General features: G+C 34.3%; 1 protein-coding gene across 2 annotated transcripts; it reads right to left on the bottom strand.

Annotated features, from left to right (window-relative positions):
- Positions 1–69: 69 nt before the first annotated feature.
- LOC110459657 lies at positions 70–17,190 on the bottom strand. Of its 2 annotated transcripts, none has more exons than XM_021512013.1 (2): positions 16,807–17,190; positions 70–1,846 (listed from the first exon to the last, which is right to left on the bottom strand). In XM_021512013.1, the coding sequence occupies exon 2, from the start codon at positions 1,363–1,365 to the stop codon at positions 484–486; it is 882 nt and encodes a 293-aa protein (XP_021367688.1). In that variant the 5' UTR covers positions 1,366–1,846; positions 16,807–17,190; the 3' UTR covers positions 70–483. The 2 variants fall into 2 exon arrangements, with proteins under 2 accessions (XP_021367688.1, XP_021367687.1); XM_021512012.1 differs by lacking the exon at positions 16,807–17,190 and adding an exon at positions 13,870–14,016.
- Positions 17,191–18,946: the final 1,756 nt, after the last annotated feature.

Below are 18,946 nucleotides of genomic sequence, written 5' to 3'. Positions count from 1 at the left end.
TATACTCTGTAAGATTAACAATGTTGGAATCATCCAACAAAAATAATTAACGGTTATTTTTTCATTTTTCATTTATTGAACTCATTAAAATAATTGTGAAAATCAAATTTCTAATCAACCGATTTATATGTATATGTCAGCAATATTAATCGATAGTGAAAAGGTGTTTCCGAGAGAAGTCCAAACATTCACAAGATATTGTGTTTAAAAAACGGTTGAATATCAGCTTATAGTTATAATTAATATAGATGAATTGGTATGTACATAAACAGTGCTTAACCTGACCACAGCATCAAGCATGCATCGACATGTCCTCTCCAAGACATTGTATTACATACATTCATAAATATACCTTTGTACATTATAACATATACACTATCTCTTACTGCTCTGCAGAAGTATTTCCCCTCTACTGTGTTTGGAGAAAGCGTTCTTAACGATACTTGCCTAAGATGGAGGCAACACAATTTCCTCACGTACCCGCTATGCACGTGTTGTTTTTCCTAAAAGTTCCTTTGTCAATGAAATTGGAGGAAGAATGAGTGAGCCTTTTTTCTCTAGTCGCAATGATTGCTCTTTCGGGAGTTTGTTTGATTTCTCAGGACTGACCGTTCTAGAAGTCGGTGTTCCCCCACCACTTTGCTGAATAGTTGGTAGCACTGAGTGTTTGTTTATTTCCTTTTCATGTTTTCCCTGTTCCCTTTCCACGACCAGACGGTCGAATGTCTCCTGGCCATTGTTTTGATCACTATTTGTACTAGGTTTAGCGTCATCATCTCGCACAAGTTTGTAAAAGGGGTTAACCAGTCCTCGGATTGGTGGTAATGCGCCTCTATGTCGGCTAAAAATGTCTTTTTTCTGAACATCGTCGTCGTCTTCTTCGTCTTTTACCGGTTTCTCAACTTTCTTCTCCTCTTTGAAATGTTTCTCAAAGTAGTTGGTAATTCTTTTCGACATTTCGACAGGTTTGAGAATTTTACCATTTTCTAAACTCTCCTGGATTTGTTTTCTAACTTTGCGCAATCTCCGAAGCCTAGGGTGATTTTCTGCTATTTGATGGTCGATGTCACGAGTGAAGGCATTAACTGACTTCCCGCCGTAATACCCTAGCCTACGCTCCTTAACTTTGGTTGCCACGCCGTCTCTCCTCATTTTCATACATTGTTTTAGTACTTTCTGACGAATGAGAATTCGCCGGACCGCCATAGTTGATTTTTCCCAGTCTAACGATTGCTGTATCTTTTCTCTTGCAATATGTTCGTCTAAGACACCCCATTTTGATTTGATCACGTCATTAACGATGTAAACATATTTCCTGTGAATATTTTCGCGCTTTCGAACGATGCCAAGACGTCCTTCATCCATACTGAAAAACTTATGGATGGATCCAGCAAATCACTAACGTCAGCTGATTTCCCCACAAATTTGACAAAAATGATATTGAATCCAGTTGTATGGCCAGATAGTGGCAAGAGATAAAGAACGTATCACTATAACACATATATGCTTTTAAATCTACTCCATACAGATGGAAGATTAACGCCGTTACTATCGTATCAAAGTATTTCCAATCCGGACACACGCACACACTTGTGCTAATCAGAAAACGTGACAACTCTTGACTCGTCCTTTCTACCTGTAGTTCTGGTCCTGCCTTATGTTTTGTGAAGCCTTGTTGCTATATAATTGAAGTTAATTTGACGGAATAGTCGTAATTTGGGCTAATGGATTTAAAGTTCATTCTTCACTAGGTCTTCCTAGGACTGGTTTGATATTCTAAAACAGGTATAAGTACTTCCTGGGCCAGGTTTCCAGATCCTCACATATCCCGTTTACCAATCACGAACTGTAAATACAAATAGACAGAATTATATACGGTATCAGGTTTTTATCATAGTGTCAAACATAGCCATAGGACTTGTCTGCCGAAATCCATGTCAAATGACGGGTAAAACATGTTGAATAAAACAAACCAAATACTTGATATTGTAATACGAATACCACTAATATACACGTGTTCCTAACGAATATTAGGATCATGTTGTGTACATGCATAACAAAAACTATCAAACACTAGACAAATTAAGATAACAAGGCTTTTACCATCAGAATAAAAGATCTAGTGAGTAGCTTCGAAAAGTGTCCACCGCTTGATATTGTCAGCATAGCAGTTCATTGGATGTGCTTTGATAAAGAACTTGTTTATCGATAAATTATCAAAGCTTTCATTTGAACTAAATCAAGGCATGTACATATTTAACATCATAACGAAAGGCCTCCAGTGATGTTTTACAGGACAATCGGCATTGATTAGATAATCAGTAACTACAGGGAAGGCCGTTGATCATGTGGTAAATTGGTACCAATTCACACTCGTTTAGAGGCATTGAAACTGCAACCAAATAGGATTTCATTTGTGAAACAATAAAGCAGAAATCAATATTCTTTTATGTTATGTCATAAAGCCATCGTTCTCTTCAGGATCGTTTGTGATAATTCTAGAAGTTAAACGACAACTGAGACAAATGAGTCATGCAAGCTGAAGTGGACTAGTCTGAAATGGAACAAAAATGTCCACTAGGATTTTAAATACACATGTTCATCTAACAACTCACAGTTTGTCAAAATCAATAATCTAGTTTTAAACACATATATTTCTGTATGAACATTGTATCAAAAGAAGTTGAGGCGACCATACTTATTTCAATATTTGTCATGAACAAGTGACAATTGAACACTATGACGTTTGGCGACTCATTATACGCAGGGTATGTATAGAGCTAACTTTGCTGACCTGACGGGGCTGGAACAGAGTTATTTTTATTTTTGATACAATAGTATACTCAATCCCTTGTAAAACTTTACAGAATGTATGTCAGTACTACTTGCTTCTTTGGTCATTCCAAGTTTACATAAACATTCTTTATATATTAAACAAGTTTTTTTGCTACGATGTCAAATAGTACTGAAAAACGAACACACATGCAATAATTTCACAGCAAATATTATTTCTCTGTGTCAATATTTGCGCAAGGTAATCATGACTTTAATTGAGTATTTATAATATATAGAGTGTAAAATCACGATTGTCTGTCACCTTCTGTAGTACATCTGTCCGAACACTCGGGTATATCGTCCCTATTCATGTCGTCTACTTTGACAAGGAATGTGGAGTATTTCAATAATATCACGTCAATGTTAAGTATTAATTCATTTTTTGTTGGCATTCAAAGTAATAATTTGGATACAACAAGGAACCTCTAGAACGGAACAAATATTGTTTTTAATTTTACCACAGATACGTTATATAATATTTCCTATAGGTATTGAATCTAATACAGTACAGGTATACTGTACATACTACTTTATTATTTAATACGAAACATATATAGTTATCATGTACAGTTGTAATTCATGGAAACAATGCATATAACGAAAAAGAGATATAGATGTAGAATGTACATAAACAAGACATTGCATATATGAAACTACACAAAGACAATGTATTGTCAGCATAATAATATACTATTAATTACTAAACATAAAGACTTCATATATCCTATACTATGATACTATAGAAAAGTTGAAGTCGTTTTAAAAACATTTTCGTCAAGACGAACCATTATTCCATCTGGCACCCGAGAAGTTGCTACGTTTCATAACACTGTGTGGTATATATTACAACACAAAGACAATGTATATATAACTACCCAAAGACAATATATAAGTTACTGATATTTCTAAACTATTTACGAAATATCTACTATAAATATAAAATGTAGTAACACTTTGTTGAATCTAAATGATACAAAAATAGACAAAAAAGCTCAGTTTGTATTTGCTGTATTTTATGATGTTGTTCGTTAAACTTTTCCATTAAATTATAGTGATTTACGCAGGTATTCAGTCACAATTATTTGTTTTCCTCCATTTTGTGTGCGGAAGTATATCGTCTATCGGTAAGAGTTAAAAACGTCTACGGCTACAATGACATCCATAGACACTTAAACCACAGTAAGTTAAACCCCGATAGTGTACACACGCTAGTAATGTTTGATCAGGGCATCTACCTATTTACTTACTCACCTCAGAGTTCTACATGTTTTGACATTGTTGAAGTTGTATAACATTCAAACACTCAATTCATTTTCCAATAGTTTGCGCAAGTTGAAGTCGTTCTGAAAACGTTCTCGTCAAGACGAAACAGTATTACCTCTGGCACTCAAGAAAATAGCTACGTTTCATAACACTGTCGATAGCTATCATACAGACAAAGTAGTTAGAATTTTGGCGAGATGAAAATGAACTTTGTAGACATAACCATCTGTTAAGAGTAACTATGGATTAATTCAATTGTTATATATTTAATTGGATATGGATGTATGTTTATATCATACGAAAAAGGATAGGAAAATACCCGCTAGAGGTTTTAAGTATACTTATAATATGGTAGATCTTAAAGACATATTTACAATTGAAAAACTGTATTGGATAAGTGGATATTCGACGTCACACCACCACCACCACCACCACCGTGGTAACCACCACCACCACCACCACCACCACCACCATCACCACCACCACCGTGGAAACCACCAGCACCAGCACCACCACCACCGTGGTAACCACCAGCACCAGCACCACCACCAGCACCATCATCATCAACACCATCATCATCATCATCATCATCATCATCATCATCATCATCATCATCATCATCATCATCGTGGTGATAATGGTGGTCGTCATCATCAAATCGTACAAGTACTGTATATAATGTACATTATATCTCTCGGCTTACAGCTTGAACCGTTTGTTTTAGAAAAATGGCAGCATCCGCAGCCAGGTCTAAATTTCGATTAATTCTTTCTTACGTTACACAGGTACTTTTTCTATTTCCTGTTTATCTGATAACTGTTTTAACATTCCGTTTGTCGCTTGCCTGAACTCATTCATGTATTCTTTGAGATGAATGAACTTAATTGTAAAATAAATACAGTATCTTCATAAAACAGAAACAGAAAACAATAACGGAAACGTCTGTTATATGTAAATGATGGAACCAATTTACCTGGTGAGACGTTAAGACAAAAGTAGTGTATGAAGAAACATAGAGCCTACAGTGTATGATGAGATGTTGAGACTACAATATATGATGAAATGTAGAGGCTACAGTATATGATGAGATGTTGAGACTTCAGTATATGATGGGATGTTGAGACTACAATATATGATGAAATGTAGAGCCTACAGTATATATGATGAGATGTAGAGACTACAGTAAATGATGAAATGTAGAGCCTACAGTATATAATGAGATGTTAAGACTACAGTATATGATGAGATGTTGAGACTAAAGTATATGATGAGATGTAGAGACTACAGTATATGATGAAATGTAGAGGCTACAATATATAATGAGATGTTAAGCCTACAGTATATATGATGAGATGTTGAGACTACAGTATATGATGAGATGTAAAGACTACAGTGTATGATGAGATGTTAAGACTACAGTAAATGATCAAATGTAGTGGCTACAGTATATAATGAGATGTTGAGACTAGAGTATATGATGAGATGTTGAGACTACAGTATATGATGAGATGTTAAGACTACAGTATATGATGAGATGTTGAGACTACAGTAAATGATGAAATGTAGAGGCTACAGTATATGATGAGATTTTGAGACTACAGTATATAATGAGATGTTGAGACTACAGTACATGATGAGATGTAGAGACTACAGCAGTATATGATGAGATGTAGAGACTTCAGCAGTATATGATGAGACATAAGGACTACAGTATATGATGAGATGTAGAGACTACAGTATATGATGAGATGTAGAGACTACAGTATATGATGAGATGTAGAGACTATAGCAGTATATGATGACATGTAGAGAGTACAGCAGTTAATGATGAGATGTAAAGATTATAGTAAACGATGAGATGTAAAGACTACAGTATATGATGAGATGTAGAGACTACAGTACAGTATATGATGAGATGTAGATACTACAGTATATGATGAGATGTTGAGACTACATTATATGATGAGATGTAGAGACTACAGCAGTAAATAATGAGATGTAGAGACTACAGTTTATGATGAAATGTAGAGGCTACAGTATATGATGAGATGTTGAGACTACAGTACAGTATATGATGAGATGTTGAGACTACAGTATATGATGAAATGTAGAGGCTACAGTAAATGATGACATGTTGAGACTACAGTATATGATGAGATGTTGACACTACAGTATATGATGAGATGTTGAGACTACATTATATGATGAGATGTAGAGACTACAGCAGTAAATAATGAGATGTAGAGACTACAGTATATGATGAAATGTAGAGGCTACAGTATATGATGAGATGTTGAGACTACAGTACAGTATATGATGAGATGTTGAGACTACAGTATATGATGAGATGTTGAGACTACATTATATGATGAGATGTAGAGACTACAGTATATGATGAGACATAAGGACTACAGTATATGATGAGATGTAGAGACTACAGTATATGATGAAATGTAGAGGCTACAGTATATGATGAGATGTTGAGACAACAGTATTTAATGAGATGTTGAAACAACAGTATATGATGAAATGTAGAGGCTACAGTATATGATGAGATGTAGGGACTACAGTATATGATGAGGTGTTGTGACAACAGTATGCTACAATATATAATGAGATGTTGAGACAACAGTATATGATAAGATGTTGAGACTAGATGAGATGTTAAGACTACAGTATATGATATGATGTTGAGACTACAGTATATGATGATATGTAGAGACTACAGTATATGATGAGATGTTGTGACAACAGTATTTGATAAGATGTTGAGACTACATTATATGATGAGATGTAGAGACTACAGTATATGATGAGACATAAGGACTACAGTATATGATGAGATGTAGAGACTACAGTAAATGATGAAATGTAGAGGCTACAGTATATAATGAGATGTTGAGACTACAGTATCAGTATATGATGAGATGTTAAGACTACAGTATATGCTGAGATGTTGAGACTACAGTATATGATGAGATGTAGAGACTACAGTAAATGATGAAATGTAGAGGCTACAGTATATAATGAGATGTTGAGACAACAGTATATGATAAGATGTTGAGACTACAGTATATGATGAGATGTAGAGACTACAGTAAATGATGAAATGTAGAGGCTACAGTATATAATGAGATGTTGAGACTACAGTATATAATGAGATGATGAGACTACAGTATATGATGATATGTAGAGACCACAGTATATGATGAGATGTTGAGACAACAGTATATGATAAGATGTTGAGACTACATTATATGATGAGATGTAGAGACTTCAGCAGTATATGATGAGATGTAGAGACAACAGTATATAATGAGATGTTGAGACAACAGTATATGATAAGATGTTGAGACTAGATTATATGATGAGATGTAGAGACTACAGACTACAGTATATGATGAGATGTAGAGATTACAGTATATGATGAGACATAAGGGCTACAGTATATGATGAGATGTAGAGATTACAGTATATGATGAGACATAAGGACTACAGTATATTATGAGATGTAGAGACTACAGCAGTTAATGATGAGATGTAGAGATTATAGTAAACGATGAGATGTAAAGACTACAGTATATGATGAGATGTTGAGACAACAGTATATAATGAGATGTTGAGACAACAGTATATGATAAGATGTTGAGACTAGATTATATGATGAGATGTAGAGACTTCAGCAGTATATGATGAGATGTAGAGATTACAGTATATGATGAGACATAAGGGCTACAGTATATGATGAGATGTTGAGACTACAGTATATAATGAGATGATGATACTACAGTATATGATGATATGTAGAGCCCACAGTATATGATGAGATGTTGAGACTACATTATATGATGAGATGTAGAGACTACAGTAGATGATGAGATGTAGAGACTACAGCAGTATATGATGAGGTGTAGAGACTTCAGCAGTATATGATGAGATGTTGAGACAACAGGATATGATAAGATGTTGAGACTACATTATATGATGAGATGTAGAGACTTCAGCAGTATATGATGAGATGTTGAGACTACAGTGCATGATGAGATGTTAAACAGTATATGATGAGATGTAGAGACAACAGTATATAATGAGATGTTGAGACTACAATATATGATGAAATGTAGAGGCTACAGTATATGATGAGATGTTGAGACAACAGTATATGATGAGACATAAGGACTACAGTATATGATGAGATGTAGAGACTACAGCAGTATATGATGAGGTGTAGAGACTTCAGCAGTATATGATGAGATGTAGAGACTACAGTATATGATGAGACATAAGGACTACAGTATATGATATGATGTTGAGACTACAGTATATGATGAGATGTAGAGACTACAGCAGTATATGATGAGGTGTAGAGACTTCAGCAGTATATGATGAGATGTTGAGACTACAGTACAGTATATGATGAGATGTTGAGACTACAGTATATGATGAGATGTAAAGACTATAGCAGTATATGATGACATGTAGACTACAGCAGTTAATGATGAGATGTAGAGATTATAGTAAACGATGAGATGTAAAGACTACAGTATATGATGAGATGTAGAGACTACAGCAGTATATGATGAGGTGTAGAGACTTCAGCAGTATATGATGAGATGTAGAGACTACAGTATATGATGAGATGTAGAGACTACAGACTACAGTATATGATGAGATGTTGAGACTACATTATATGATGAGATGTAGAGACTACAGCAGTAAATAAATGAGATGTAGAGACTACAGTGTATGATGAAATGTAGAGGCTATAGTATATGATGAGATGTTAAGACTACAGTATATGATGAGATGTGCAGACTACAGTATATGATGAAATGTTGAGACTACAGTATATAATGAGATGTAGAGACTACAGTATATGATGAGACATAAGGACTACAGTATATGATGAGATGTAGAGGTTGCAGTATATGATGAGATGTTGAGACTACAGTGCATGATGAGATGTTAAGACAACAGCAGTGTATGATTATATGCAGAAACTACTGTAAATATAGATATTGCAACTACTGTACATAGAATGTATATGCTAAGTCAAGATGCATAATTCAATCGTGCTTATATTCAAGCAATGAGGCCTTTATTATTTTAACAATTGTGTACGATGAATTTTAATGGAAAATGTTTTAGTGATTTCAACACTTAATGAGCCAATGTATTCAGTGTACCAGAAAAGACAGTGAAGACGTGGATAGGCTGTGTAAGTACTGAACATCACTGCGCTGATCTATTCTTTAAATTCGCTTAATAGGAGATTTCTGGTTAACACATGCCATTTCCATATAAATGCCACGTTAAAACCAGAGCATGTTTACAATATAAGTTATGATGTAACTCTGAGCTGTAAATCAACTACTGAAACTACGTCATGTAACGTTAGACTTATGTTGAAAGGAAAAAAGCTTTTATGCGAGATCACGTAATGGTCCCTAAAATAACTCATCATAAAAGTTACCGCATGATATAAGTGGAATGCTTATATAATTGTAAAGATAGGACACACTAGCAAATCGATACTTGATTTAAAACTAATTTATTCAACGTGCGCGTTTTCTATAGGGCTAGTCGATCAGGAAGTACGTTCGCGTGTATACAGATACTTGATAAAGATCACGGAAAAATGTTTTAAACATAAGCTTAAACGTTTTAATACAAACTTTAGGGCTATATTAATACATTGAAAATTACACGGTTAATAGTATATAACAAGGTCAAACTATAATTGCCAGAGTCAAAGGGAGATATAACGCATTTTTAATGATATATATTATTTGTTCTATTTTTGACGTTTCCAATGACTCAATATTTGTACGATAATAAATTCCGCATGTAATACCTGATGTTATCACTGACACATGACATGTTATAAACTGACAATATAGATCGGGTCGAGTAAGTACCAGTTACAGAACGGTGACACGAATACAGCAAGGAAACACGGCGAACAAAAGAGAAGCTGAAAAATGATTGACATAATTATATAACATAGTACCTTAAACGATTACTAGGGAAACTGTTTGGTTAAGTGGGGAACACGTATACAGCTGGTTTATTGTAACGATGCAGCAGCACACCTCATACTAATTGTTATAGAGGATATTGCTATCTATTACATTATCTATTATTGTATGATAGTATACCCCTGGATAAACTGTATACAATTATCCATAGTTTAACATGAAAGAACATATTTAAGGATAAACCATTCAATAATGAAACAGAATGGAAAATAATGCATTTGCAAGACCAAAACGTATGCAATCACAACATTCAACTATCTTTATCGTCTGTTATTATAATATAACATATAATCAAATTCAATAATTAATCGTAATGTATATCTGATAATAGTTTTCAAACTATCTAAGAGCTATGCGAATGGTATAAGCAAGACCAAAATACTACTTATATCAACACCATGGTCATATATGAAAGTAATATATAAAATACACACCGTAGACTAACGGTAAACAAATAGTATAGTGGTATAGTATATATCTGTGTTGTAGGTAGCATTGACCAACTATAGCATAGCATGCTTGTTGTTAAGCTTATGATGTAAAATATCTTTTGTCGTAGTAACAGTTAAAGATAATCCCACATAACTAACAACTTAAATGCGTGCTAGATCTACCAATTTCAGGGTTACACATGTCTTTTTCAAGGCAGAAAGCCAATCAAAGAGAAAGAAACCGGTTAATACACCCTAGTCAGTTATTGATCTACGTTACAATATATTTTGTATTGTCAATTTGGTATCCTTAATATATTTGAACCAGCACTTTAATAAAAGAATAGCATCGTCACTTTAGCTGCACCTGATAAAGCATTGTATAACGCCCATCGTTGTCAATAGCTCCAAACGAACGGTGTTTAACAAAGAAACGAAGTCCTTTCATTCAAATTGTTGAAAAATCGCTTTACAAAAAGCACAAACGGTTGTTTGTCTGAAAACCTTTGACATATACGGTAGTGTAACCCTACATAAAAGACCATCGCTAGTAGATGGTAATGTGAATGACATTGACCAATTATACACTAAATAAGCGATTTATAAGCCGTGCCTTGTACGATCTTATCGACTGATTTGTAAAGAAACTCGAGACACACAGACAGATATCAGTAAATTGTAATACGTGAAACTAAAAGCCACATCAACTTGATATATGCTATTCGGCCCCACGGACATTTTTTCAAATACTCCTTCGGTTTATCCAAAGTTATGCTAATTTCATCTCTTTGGGTGATGTAGACCAAATCAAATTTGATATCAATTACTTAAACATGGTTCTGAATGACATACATACTTTATATTATAGGGAAGTTTAGAATACACGAGTAGACTTTTCACAGTAATCATGCTTATCCAAAATATTAAGAAATATGTGATTATAATTACTGTATTGCAGTTGTTGGCTTGATTGTGTGGTTTCTGTGAAGATGACGTTTGTTCCGTTAGATAGCGCAATGAAAGCCTACAGACATCTGCAATGCTCTATTGATGACCAAGTAATACTAACACCAACAGAAGCCTAAATTTAGTGACAGATCATTTTAATATTCCTTTTCGCGTTTTGTTGATATTTGCTTGCTTTGATAAACCGTACATAAAGAGGAGATATTTGCATAATTTAAGATTATTAACATTGCTGAACATGAATAAATATTGAAGGAAATATATTTCATGTTTGCGTAGAGAATATAAATTATTCACAATTAGGCATTTTACCATTGTTTAATGGACCATCCCGCATTAATCTTCCCATGGCTTATAGTGGTAATGACGTCAAGCTAAATGTTATATTAAAAAGGGTATTGATTGATTGATTGGTTTTACGTCCGCTTTACTACCGAGTAGCTCGGTTATCCAGCAGAAATAAGTGTATTCACGGTAAGTAAATACATATGATAATTTCCTTGTCGTTTTACACACCCATCGTTCCATTTAATAGATATAATGTGCAATCGATCTAACTCACAAGTGTATATTACAAATGCGTGAAATCCAATAACACGTAATAAGTTATCTCTGAAGTTTTCTCATGTTTGTACGACGTTTACATGGGTCTTCAAACACCTTAAGATGTTATATCTATGAAGTACCCCCACTGGTGTTAACGCTATCAAACATCCCCGTTTATATGAGTTGCTCCTTTTGTTGATTTACAAGATCTATGCTTTAAGGAGGGATATAAAGTGGGAGGGGGAGGGGTCATGTAAATCTACGTAATACGCTATTACGGACTTTATATCGACAATATTAGAACGGAGGAGGGAGCGGAAAGATGTACTGATTCCCTTTTAAAAGGAAATACAAGAGATATTTTCAATTCATCGGGATTATAACAAAAGGAAAAAACCCAATAACATTAGTTAATATCCTAAAAGGTTGTGAACAATACTAGCAATATCCTTCGAAGAAGTAGCTTAATCCTCAGATACAAGTACTGGCATACATATGTAATATTATTCAAAGTTACTTACTGTTATATAACATGTCCCCGGTGGGTACATAAAGTGGATTTCATCGACGTATTGCGACTCTTATAGTAAAAATCCTACAGAAGACGTTAAACAATTACTGTAGTCATAGTAGCAACTTGTTGAAGCAAACAGAACTTTTGTTTTCATAAAACGGTTAAATGAAACTGGCGTTAGACTAAATTTATTGGATATGTATTGAAGTTTTTGACTAAAAATTGTGTCTAAGATATTTGAAATAAAGCATGTTTATAATTCAAAATAATGTTATGAAATTCACTGGGTGTATTTTTACATTACTCAAATTGTACAGAATTGTTAATGTTTTATTAAAAAGTTTATTTATATCCGATCCAATTCTTTTATGCTATTACAATGGTTTAAATTCAATTCAGCACTTGTTATAATGTAAATCGATAAATAACCACGAGATGTAATTTAAGACAAATTGAAATAATATACATGGTTTTTCTAGTTTAGATGGGCTATCGACGATCGACGTCTAGATGTTAAATTAAAACAATATATCTTGTTTCGTAATGTTACTACTCTTGTCAATCAGTTTTAAATGTCTCGGTTTCAAATATATATGACATCATATCCGGATATATTGAATAATATTCTCATTATGTATCATACATATGAATTAACTATTACATCTACATTTGTGAATTTAAAACCAGGATAAAGTAAAACACGGGCATACAATGTTCCGATAAACAAACCTTAAAGGCAACTGTATCGCAATAGATCAACATAACACGTTTATTAAACATGAACACTGCTCAGTCGGAAACACAATATTAACTGCAGACACATACTTTTATCACAGTGGCATGCGTACATGACTTTACAGTGACATATATATGCAGTGTATCACACTTAAGTGACATTCCTATAACATCAAACTACAGTTTCGTTATTATGTCGTTACATATATCACATAACTTAGAAAGCGTTCCGTATATCATATATCATTATTTTAAGTAATCAGGTTACAAATAATCTTTATCACATTTACTGCAACATTTATAATTACAGATGTCAAAATGTTGGTTAACATTTTTACTCTCCTTTTAATGTCTAAAACGAATCGTGGACGACATTAATAGATGAAGTCCGACAATTCCCAACTGGCTATTAAGAATTCTTCTGTGACGTATACTAAACAATCCTGTTATTCCAGCATTATTTTCGTTATTCTGTTTAAAATCTATGTATCTAAGATAGCTTGTTTAAATATTATAAATGTATTGGTGAAGATATACTTACTAATTGTAAGGGGAAGATAGCCTTTAGCACGTCTTATCATCCGGGTAACAAGTAGACACGTATAATCGCGCACTTCTCACCAAGAATATCCTTACGTGTACTTAAGTCACAGATAGCCTCTGCTGATCCGAGGACAATCACTCGCCAATTACGTACCTGTCTGCAGTAAATAAATACAGGTAGCACGCAGCTACCAAAGGAAACCAGATACGACAGGGCTTACTCAGCTTAACCTGAGATGTTTGGTCAGGATATACCAAACCTAGTAATTATACTTGTCCTTTATCTTATTTTATTTATTCGACATCTAACCTTACCTATATTTTTCCATGTGAGTTTTACAGCCGAAGCGTGATAACGAATCTTTAGGAAGAATTGGCCAAGGAACATAACACGCAGTCTAACAACGCTTTAGATATATAATCACTTCTCTATACAGACCAGTATACCTGGAATTACTTCGGAATAATTAAATGCCGCGTGATATTGTATCACTTCACAGGTTTCATCCTGCTAAGGTATACATCTTATTTTTGTTTATTTGATATCTTACAGAGATTTAATCGCTTGTTGAGCATTATATTTATGGAGGAGTACACTGTGAAAATAGGGACCGAAATAACTAAAGGGTTGTTTTCCATACAACTTAAGTATACGGCCCGTGAAAATGTCCCGTTGTACAATGTAATATAAGTGCCACTCTCTGTATGTAAGATAAACAAAATGTCTTTGACAAGGATTATAATATATGTGTGTAAATTGACTATTAAATACATATACAGGTTCAACGCAACACACAGATCAGGCCAGTAAAGCGTCAGTATGCTTTCATCATTACCGTTCTATTGAAAGGTGGGTAGGAATGAGTTATGACTATTGCAAATATAGCATTAATTAAAAGGTATTGAATTCAACTGATATTCATAAATGAAAAGAATGAGTGGGAATGTATAATTTGCTGAAAATAAATAAAATTATATTTTGAGAATAATATAATATAAAAGAGATGTATGTATGCCTCCCTTTATCGTAAAGCGCGTTTGAAATATGAGAAGCAACGTTTACCGCAGTAGGAGATATTCTATAATTGATAATTATGAGGTTTTACAACCCACAAGTACATGTACGTATCAGACGAATGTGCATTGTACCACTACGTCAAAGAACAATACCCCCGCCCCGCCCAATAATAGTACCCAGCAGTGACCATCTTGTATTGATATAGCCATTCAATACGCCTTTATTTATAGTTGGAAACATAATAATGTCATTGAAATGTAATATCTCGTATTAAGAGTAAATAATTGATTTATACATTGATTACAGATATACCCTCCTGTGCTTTTTAATTAAAACTAGTCTAAATATTATTTGTTGTAACAACTATTCACGCAAATTGATATCCGAAGCCCTGTTTCAAAATTTCAGCTAAAAATATAATAGGCTTTATTTATTTATTTGTCTGAATAGTTGAGGTACGTAACGAGAAATCGTTACAATAATTTGATTAAATTAAATTAATCTTGACAGCAACCACGTTTGATCAGTCCCTCGTCTATTTTCAGTCTATACTATTAACGGCTAAATTGAACAATGAATAACAATCTGCCGTTCCTGTGCTGACATGCCTACCTTTATTTTGAAATCGTACAGTGAATAGTTCGTATTATATGTTTCTATAGAATCACTTAAGATTTGCATGCTTCAGTGAAAGTTACAGTTCAGTTCTATTTCACACATCAATACTACCTGATTGATCAGTGAGATCTAGTATTAACAGGGTGCGAGTTTGTGACGTGCATGTTACATCAGGTACATTATGATGTGATATATCTTATCTGATCTTTTTGCTTTTAAACAGAACTCCACAAATACTCCTAATTACATATAAGGATACACGTCCATCATCATCATCATTATTCTATTAGCTGGTAGAACATCCAGATATTTGTCTTTTCAGCCGATCCTACAAATCTAAGTTGGATTGACTAAACAGACAAATATCCTGATGCCATCACTCCCCATTTTCTTACTACAATAAATTCAAAATAGGAAATGTGAAGTAAACACAAACAACTTATTTCCAGCAACTAATATAATAATTATGTTTTTAAGACCATTTCTAACATCATTGTATGCACTCGATATCCATTCTTCAATATACATAACAATTCTAAAATTATTTGTGATTTCGTCTTTTTCCCCTATAGTCTCTCCTCTTGATATTTACAAAAGTCATATCGATACATTTGTAGAGTTACCAAAGTACATATCGTGCTATCACAATGTCTTATTCTACAGATAAGGAACATCCAGTCTCATACACTAGATTGTCTTTGTATTATATAACAGTGGAAAACATTAAATAATTAATACATACAGAAACACCTGCTTCTTTGATAAGTGTGTAGAGATATTACTATTGACACATACAGGAAATGAATTTACGTAAAAGGTGGGTGAGACAGTAGCAGCACAGGACAGGTGAGATAGGGAATACGCCACACTGATATTCACAGGCAGATGAGACGGTCCATTGATGTTGCTCGACAGGGACAGCTGAGATAGGGGATGCTGCACGCTACTATTGACAGACAGATGAAACAATAAAAGCATGTTACTGTATACGTAGATGGACGATTGAAATCGTGTACGAGACACATTTATATACACAAACAGATGAGACAGTCAAACACGCTACTTTACATGGAGAGATGAGACATTGGATAAGACACTATTAATATGTCAAGACAGCATAGACGGTAACAACACCAGACTTGTTGTGCATAACCTATTGAGGTAGTGGATAAGATACACTGACAAATATACATTAATGTCTATTCTGAGAAATTGATAATTAGGAAAGAATGGATAAAGACAATTGATATACATATTTTATATAATAAATTATCCTGTTATAATGTAACAAATAATTACCTTGTTGGTGACCTCGCCGACCAGTCCAAGCTTGAGTATTTCTATGCAGTGAGTCGAATTTTATACCCCAGCTGTCCATGTGTAAAACAAATACATCTAGAATCCAATATTAACGTATTGTCGTCAATCACAATGTAACCGTGCTGAACAATCGGCGATAGCAATAACATCAAGGTGTCTTCAACACATTGTGAAATGAAAAAGCGAAAATTGAAAATATTGCAACACTGACAATGTATTATCCAGCGGATCAAACATGACTTAACATTCCACAGACACGATGAGACAACACTATGTCAGTCCTTTTATTGATAGCGGGAAATGACTCTGGTAGTGGTAGGGCTGCTCCTTCACACGCCCATGACAATACATGTGCCTGTTGTGCTTAACTCCAAAGCAAACCCCAGCCTACTGCGACATGAATTCTTATAACACCTAGTACACGTAGGTAAAGCAAAAACAATTAAGTCAATATATTGGATAGTATCGACTCCCAAGTTGATAAATAACATTCGAGGATTATCGAGGGTTATATGACAGCTTTCTATGTCATACCCGATAACTTAACAAATGTTTTAATAGGTGTCCGCAGCAAGTTGTTGAGGCGTAAGAAGGAAAAGAACCTGCTGTAGTCCACTGTCTGAATCCAAAATACAACTTAGATGGAACTTCAAGTTGATAATGTCTGTCCTTCTTTAACAAACACACAAGAGATCAATGTCTTGATCTTAAACCCCCTTGCTAATATTCAGTTTTGAATGTGTCTCTCTTAGCACGTCTGGCTAGGTCGTTGTCAGAATATTGTGACTGGATGAAGGAACTTGATGCCATATTATGTTTGTGAAATTGAAGTAAAAGAATCTCTGACGTTGCCTTTCAACGGCCCCACATATTATGACCCTAGATGTTGATAATAATAATAATAATAATATACATCATTTGATATAGCGCCCTATCTAGCTAACATAAGACACTCTAAAGTGCTTTACAGTACATTCAATAATTCGCAGGAGCTGCCTTATCAGGCGCTATCTGCTAGTCCTATGCCACCTGGCTAATATCTCCCTATGTGTGTATGCCTGCGTGTGTGCTGGAAATGCAATGTGATAGGATCAAGCATCCTTCAAAGAAGAACCATTCTCCCGATTCAAGATATTTTCATGGGTATGTTTCTGTGGTCTCATTATAAGGAACACGCCACATGCACGATACATAAGCACCTATTTGTGGTATGATGTGGTATGACGCGACACATCAATGTAAATCATATGTAATACCAGAAATGTTCCTTTTCATCTCGACGTCTAAACCTATACATTTTTGATTGCAACACGTATAGCTGTCGAGAACAACCCTAAATGAACATCAAGGGAACCTAATTCATTTTCGTCTTTTAGTTTTCAAATTCGACGAATTCGGAACACTTGCGGTTTCAAAAAAACACCAAAGTAATTGTTTAAGTTTTAAATATGCTGTTTTTACATGTAATTACTATAAAACCTTTCAGATTAATAGCTGCGCCTAATCTGAACTTAATATATGCCAATGGTAAAATGAAAACGAACACTAGATACATAATGGACTGTGACCTCTCTCTCTCTCTCTCTCTCTAATATTTAGGTTTCCGACTCAATGTTGTCCTAGCTGTGACACACTAAAACCTCTTGATGTTCTGTGTTTAAAATAGGTGATTAAGCACAGAGCCAACGTGATTAAAAGATGAACATAAAACAAACATCGTATTTCGTCACTGTTAAAACGTTTACTTTTCCGATACAACGTTTTAAAAAATATTTCGTTTAAAGTCTTCCGTAGATAAGTTGTGAATATATAGATACCCGGTTTTATTAGATTTTACCTGGCACGTACATCACAAAGGGTCAGATAGAAAACACCTGAAGACATTTATAATACAATTGATCACACGTGCTTATATCACCTATCTCTCACTAAATACAAGGGACTTAGGCTGAACGAGATTTTACGAGTCACTGCTATAACTGTCCACGACATACGTACGTACAATCGTGTATATAGGACATATACTAGTAACAACTATAATCCTAGTATACAGCACTGCATAAAGAACACTGACACAATTATAACTAATAGTATGTAATGTTGGGTATAGACCACATGG

Source organism: Mizuhopecten yessoensis, unplaced genomic scaffold (genome assembly GCF_002113885.1).
Source record: "Mizuhopecten yessoensis strain PY_sf001 unplaced genomic scaffold, ASM211388v2 scaffold10175, whole genome shotgun sequence".
NCBI lineage: Eukaryota > Metazoa > Mollusca > Bivalvia > Pectinida > Pectinidae > Mizuhopecten > Mizuhopecten yessoensis.
This window is presented reverse-complemented; position numbering and strand designations above follow the sequence as displayed.

Coding starts and splice junctions, on each gene's coding strand:
- LOC110459657 (XM_021512013.1), bottom strand. CDS start 1,365: ATGGATGAAGGACGTCTTGGCATCGTTCGAAAGCGCGAAAATATTCAC.